The sequence below is a fragment of the Vidua macroura genome, chromosome 2 (genome assembly GCF_024509145.1).
Source record: "Vidua macroura isolate BioBank_ID:100142 chromosome 2, ASM2450914v1, whole genome shotgun sequence".
In the NCBI taxonomy this organism is placed as follows: domain Eukaryota; kingdom Metazoa; phylum Chordata; class Aves; order Passeriformes; family Viduidae; genus Vidua; species Vidua macroura.
Window position 1 is genome coordinate 60,170,025 of NC_071572.1, and position 6,426 is coordinate 60,176,450.

Consider the following 6,426-nt stretch of genomic DNA (forward strand, 5'->3'; position numbering starts at 1 on the left):
ATGGGCCACTCTTCCACAGTGTGCATTCTTCCAAGGACAAGCTGCTCCAGCCTGGAAGCAGGGGGTCCCTCTCTTCACCAGGTCTCTCACTGGATCACAGTCTCCTCCAGGCATCTACTCGCTCTGGCATGGGCACCTCCCCCACGGGCTGCAAGTGGATATCTGCATCCCCTTGTGGATCCTCATGGGCTGTAGGGGGACAACCTTCTTCACCATGGTCATCACCATGGCCTGCAGAGGAACCTTGGCTCTGACACCTGGAGCACCTCCTTCCCCACTGACCTTGGTGTCTCCATGTCATTTCCCTCACATGTTCTCACCTCCTCCTTTGCTCTGGCTACAAAGAAACTGTACTCCACTTTGTTTTGATTTTCTTCTTAAATATGTTATCACAAAGGCATTACCAACATCTCTAATTGGCCAGCAGCATGTCCATCTTCAGAGCCATCAGGGCTTGGCTCTGCCAGATATGGTGGAAGTTTCTAGCAGCTTCTCATAGAAGCCACCTCTTTGGCCAGCTCGCACTATCAAAAACCAGGCCATGCAAAACCAAAAAAGCCTGTATCATCCATCTTCGTACTCTGTATCTTAATAAACACTAGGGCCATTAATCATTAGTTACTCATACAACTGATCCCTGTGGTATTAGCAGAGATTGTGTCTCCTCCTGCTACTAAAGGTATATATCAAGTGACCACTGAGACAGAGCTCAGCCCTTGCCAGAGCTGCCAAGCACCTCCCTGAACAGCCTTTTCTGGATGGAAGAAAACATTCTGCCCTTTCCCTTCCACCTGAGAAAATTCGATCCATCTGCCTACATGGTTACTTTAATAAACACTCTCATAGCTGAAACAAAGATTTTGAGAATGGTATCTGCCCAGGAATGTTCTCCGACAGTGGAGTCTGGGATAGCCCTCACTCATACTATTAAACCTCTTTAACCTCTAAAACCAAGGTGGTTGCATCCAAACTGATTGTAGGGATAAGTTCTTGGCTTGGGAGTGGGTGCTACCAAACTCAGTGTGAGAAGAAGGCTAGGGACAGTTCTAGGAACTAAAGTGCACATGATGTTTCCACACCCAGGAACATGTCCTGGGACTCTTTTAATTTACTAGTACAGACATAACTATGGATCTGATCAGAAATTTCAGAAGACAATGGAAAATTTCCCACCTTACAGCATAAGCAGTGTTATTAGCATTTTCACCAAGACAGGAGATGTCCTCCACTGGAGATTTTCAAGACTCGGTTAGATAAAATCACATCAACACAGAATGGCTTGGGTTGGAAGGGACCTTAAAGCTTATCTTGTTCCACGCCCCTGCCATTGGCAGGGACACCTTCCAGCAGACCAGGTTGCTCCAAGCCCCGTCCAGCCTGGCCTTGGACCCTTCCAGGGATGAGGCAACCATAGCTTCTCTGGGCAACCTGTGCCAGGGCCACAGCACCCTCACAAACAAGAATTTCTCCCTGATATCCCTTCTAACCCTGCCCTCTGACAGTGGGATGCCATTCCTCCTCGTTCTGCCCCTCCAGACTCTTGTTCAAAGTCCCTCTCTGGCTCTTGGGGCCCCTTTAGTTGCTGGCAGGGGCTCTAAGGTTTCCCCAGAACCTTCTCTTGTCCAGTCTGAACATCCCCATCTCTCCCAGCCTGTCTTCAGAACAAGGAGGTGCATGAATTTCTGCCCTTTTGTATCTTGGTCCAGCCTTCCTGTGTGGACATCCCTCCCTAAATTATCTCTGCTGTATCTCTGAAAACCAGGCAGCAAGTCTCCAGTGCTGACTCATTCATCTCTATAGCTACTACAAATTCTCATTTGCTCCACATCTTTAGTACCTCCTGGGTTTGAGATGAATGACAGAACATTAGTAACAGGCAATTCATTAATACCAGAGGCAGTCCAAAATTTTCCATTGAAGCCTTTATTGTCTAGTTTCCTCTGCTAGGAAAGGAAGTTGGTGGGAGGGAAAAAATAATTGGTTTGGTAAAAAAAAAATTAAATCTGGTTTCACAATATTACTTCTCAGGGGGAAATTAATTTTCTTAGTACTCATTTTGATACCTTAGAAAGGGGGTAAATGGTTCCTTTCAGTTTTGTATCTTTTTTCTTCAGGGAATAAAGGTAACAAAAAAAAGCAGAATGCAAGACAAAGAAGAAAGGGGGGAAAAACACCCAAGAAACACCTAATTCTGTCATTTCCCCATAATTTCCAGATAAAAATTGAAAGCACTCATTCATTCCTTCTTTTATTTTTGCCAAATGTGCTTTTAATTGTTTCACATCCACCAGCAAATGCCACTGTGAGCACATTTTGTTGCTTATTCTCTCTGATCCCAAACCCTCAGAGTCAAGTCCAGCCTACTCCATCCTTTGGTGCTCTGCCCATCCTATCCAGAAGTTCAGGAGGAAAAATCCCTTCACCCAATACAGAAAAAGCCCTCACAGAATTGAACAAGAAACAGCTTCATCCACCACCAGCAGCTTTCCATGGGGCTTGTCAGTGATCTGACTGAAGGATTCCCTGGTCCTTGCTCCTTCAGGGTCCACAGGCTACCCTAAGAAGCAGAACCAAAGAGAATGGGCAGGGGGAGGGAGTGAAGGAGATGTAACCTGCCTTCCTTACCTATAAACTTGGGCAGCTCATGTGCTGAGGAGGGAAACTGAGGCAAGAAGCCCCTCAGTGCTGGAACCTTGCTTGACTATTGCACACCCAGTGAGAGCAGTGGGAATAAGTACATAAATAAATCCCATATATAACTGAATAGTTAATAAATTATAATTAATAAATACATAAATAATGTAAATGCTATGAATAAGATAAAGAAATACTAGAAATACTGGAAATAAATCCTGTTTATTCTGTAGGATCCCTGGGCACAGGCAGTCTCTGGCAGACATCCACAGTCCTGCCACTCTGGCCTCACTGAAGGTTTCTGGCTCAAATGCTAATACAAACAAATCCCTCATCCTTCTGGCTGGGAAGAACCTCCATCTTCCATGGACATCACCACCAGGCACCACCTCTGCAGTGTACCTCTGTGTGGACCTCTGTGGGAGGAAGTCACAGGCGCATGGTCTCTGTGATATTCATCTGTCTAGGTACACAAAGGTTAAAAAAGAGAATTCTTCCCTTTATCATGGACTTCCTCCATGACCTTGGGCTAGTTACTACTCTATCCCATGCTCTCAGGTATTCCTCACATGGAAATAATACCCAGTGGGATGGAGCAAGCTTAAAAACAACAGCTGGTCTGCTCTTCGGTTTCACCAAGGAATTGTTTCACAGCCTTAGAAACACTGATTTGCAGCAGTGACAGAGGACTGTAAGGAAATCTTCCCCCCCACTCTGTGCTGATGCGGAGCTTTCATCCATGCACAAGGAAGAAAAGCCCCACGTGAGCCATGCTTGCTCCTCTCTAGCAAGAGGTCATTAGGAGGTAATTTTTGGCTGCTGAGTGGCCCATAAGGTTGCCCCAATAGGCTGTGAGTCTCCATCCTTGGAGATGTACAATATCCACCCAGCATGTCAGCAGCCAGGTTCTTGGCAGTAATTAGGATTTAGAGAATTTGTTTTTTAAAAAGAATCCAAACAATAAACAACTCTTAGAAGATGCCTAATTTGAACAGAAAATGAGAACAATTAGCCAAAACATTACTTATGCATTAATGAAGAGGTGTTTATGTTCTATGGCTGAGCGTCAGAGCAAACACTCGTGCAATATGCGGCAAGGAAGAAAAACATGGAAGTGGGAGAACACTTTCCCAAGTGGAAAGAGAAGCCCTAAAATATTGTGAAAGCCAACAAGCAACACAAAGAAAGTTGAATCGTTCTAGTTCTTAGGTTTAACATCCCTGCTAATCTAACCCCTTTCCTTGGAGAGGAATCCTAGCCCAGGAACCCCGCCTTAGGAATTTGCTGGAGCAGACTGGAGGGATAGGAAGGTGAGCAATCTGCATTTAAATATGCAAATAAGTCCAATTATCCTTTGTAGCAGTAGACGAGAAGCAACAGATCGGCTCTCCAGTTCCAGGAGAGCTTTCTGCTTTAGCTCTGCTATCTCCAGCACGAGCTCAGACCTTAGAAGGTGAGCAGCCTCCAGCATTACCCAGTAAGAGCTAAGAACTGATGACAGAAAAATGACAGCAAAAATCAAGATCTCACTGCTTGAACTGTTTCCCACTTAGGGAGGGGAGAAAGCAGATGACTGTCAGCTTTGCTCAGTGGGACAGAGGAGTGAAGTCCCAGCTTCATCTTAAATCTGCATGAATGATGGCCTGTTTGATGGCCAGGTGTCACCTCTAATCTCCCCAAGAAGGAAAATAAATCATTCAGAGGCATAAGCACCTCAGCAGTCACACAGCTATAGGAAAAAGCAAAACGGCTGCAATTACACTTTTTTTTTTGTCATCACAGCTTTGCTCTTATGCCACTTCCACCCTGGTCTCGGCAGTGGTGGGCTTTGCCAAAGAAAGTGCTGGAAAACACAACTGCAGCAAATCCTCCTTGCAAATGTATATCCAGGGCAACCACCCCATCACTTTTGTTTTTGTATTCCCAACACATCGAACGCCTTGACCCGGAGAGAAACAACAACAGCAGCTCACTGCAAGGAGTTTCACACTCCAAATCCCAAACAAGGTCTACTGCTGAAGTGAAATAAGGGCATCCATTTCTAGTTGGTTGGAGAGGTGCGGGGGAGGGGGGGGGACAGAAGGATGTGTCATCCCCTGCTGCGCTGCATTAAAACATGGCAGCATCTGAAGGCTGCCCCACCCAAGCGGCCTAGGATGCATGTCCCTCATCCTGGTGCATCCCCAGGATGCTTTGTCTTGAGCGTGGGCCAGCCTGAGATGCTTCCTGGGACGCTCCTGCATGTGGGGCATCCCATTTGTGCATGGGCCCCCGATGATATGGTCAGGTTGCCAGTCCTTTGGGTTGGCTGCAGCATGACAGCCAGGGATGTGCTTGGAAAGGACCAGAGGCGACCTGCACATTCCACAGAGGTGACCCCAAACATTACCCCTATGGAAATCCAAGGTGGTGGGTGTCTTTTAATTTTGGAATGCACTGGAGGGGGGGAAACACAAAGACACTCAAACCTTCTGCCAAACCCAACAAACTGCCAACAGAAACTGTCCACGTATTCGCTACCTGCACAATACCTACTGCCCCATCATTGATTCCCCGAGAGATGGGGAATTTAAGGACACTCCCCAGGCAGGAAATCGGCAAGCCCCCTGGAATGTTTCACAGCCTCAGTCCTAAGGGGGGATGCTCCTCCAGGGAAGCGCACAGGGGGGACTGGAAAAGAGTTGACATGGGGCTGACAGGTTGGGGATCTAGATGGATGGGGCAGGGCCGGGATACGTCTTCTCACCTGTAGGACGAGCTGACCCCCGCCGCCACCTCCTCTTTGATCTGCCTGTTGACAGCATCGGCTGCCGCCCGGCCTCTGCTCGGCTCCGCCGGCTGCCCGGCCGCCTCCTCCGCCTTCTTCCGACCCTTCTCTCTCCCATCCCCGGGCCGCACTGTTTTGGGATACTCATCCTCCATTTCGGGGTGTTCCTCCTTCTTCTCGGGAGCGAGGTGCACCTTCCGACGCTTCTCCTGAGCCGGTTTCTCCGGGGGAGCGCGGTCCAGGGCCAGGACAGGGGATGGTCCCGGTTTGGGGATCCAGGGATGGTCGCCCCGCTTGGGGATAGGCCAGGCACGGAAATCCTTCTGGTACTGCGTCTCCTTCGCGAAGGGAGTGTCCGAAGGCTGGTACTCGCTCTTGGGTTTGCAGCTCGGCTCTGGCCGCTGCACCTTCCAAGGCTTGTAGTCGTGCCGCATGACCGAGTCGGCCGGGGGAGAGGCGTGCGGGGCCGGGCCGGGCCGGGCGGGACCGGGAGCCGGCTCACCTCCTCCGGCCCCCGCAGCCGCCTCGCCGCCGGGCTGGGTCTCGATGGGGGCCGCGGGGCGCGGCGGGGGCGCGGGGGCGACGGGATGCTCGGTGGCCTCCGAGTATTTGGTGAAAACGAGGGGGACGGCGATGTCCGCCTTGTCCAGCTGGTTCCAGAAACGGGCGATGCAGCAGGCACGGGTGATGCAGGGCCACGCCATGGCGGCCCCGCGCCGGGAGCGACCGCTGCGCGCTCCGAACCCGCACCGCTCTCCTCCCCGAGCTCCGCCCCGCTCCAGGGGGGCGGGGCGAGGGGGCGGGGCTTTCACGCACACGGGCAAGGCACGCACACGCGCGACACACCTGCAAATCCACGCACCTACACACGCGTGTGATATATGGCTATGAGTGTGCCCATACCTGCACAGCTACACAGCTGCACGCACATGTGAGAATGGCTATGTGTTTGCCCACACCTGAACGGCTACACACTTGCACAGCCAGACAGCTCACACACACGTGAGACTTGGCTATGTGTGTGC

The 6,426-nt window shown here is 50.2% G+C and overlaps 1 protein-coding gene across 1 annotated transcript in view; it reads right to left on the reverse strand.

Annotated features, from left to right (window-relative positions):
* Window positions 1-6,153, reverse strand: part of MAP6 (microtubule associated protein 6) — a 52,494-nt gene extending 46,341 nt beyond the window's left edge. The window contains exon 1 of the mRNA XM_053971084.1: window positions 5,381-6,153. Coding sequence (XP_053827059.1) covers window positions 5,381-6,105 — 725 coding nt within the window. The 5' untranslated portion in view covers window positions 6,106-6,153. The remainder of the gene's footprint in view (window positions 1-5,380) is intronic.
* Between the last annotated feature and the right edge of the window lie 273 nt (window positions 6,154-6,426).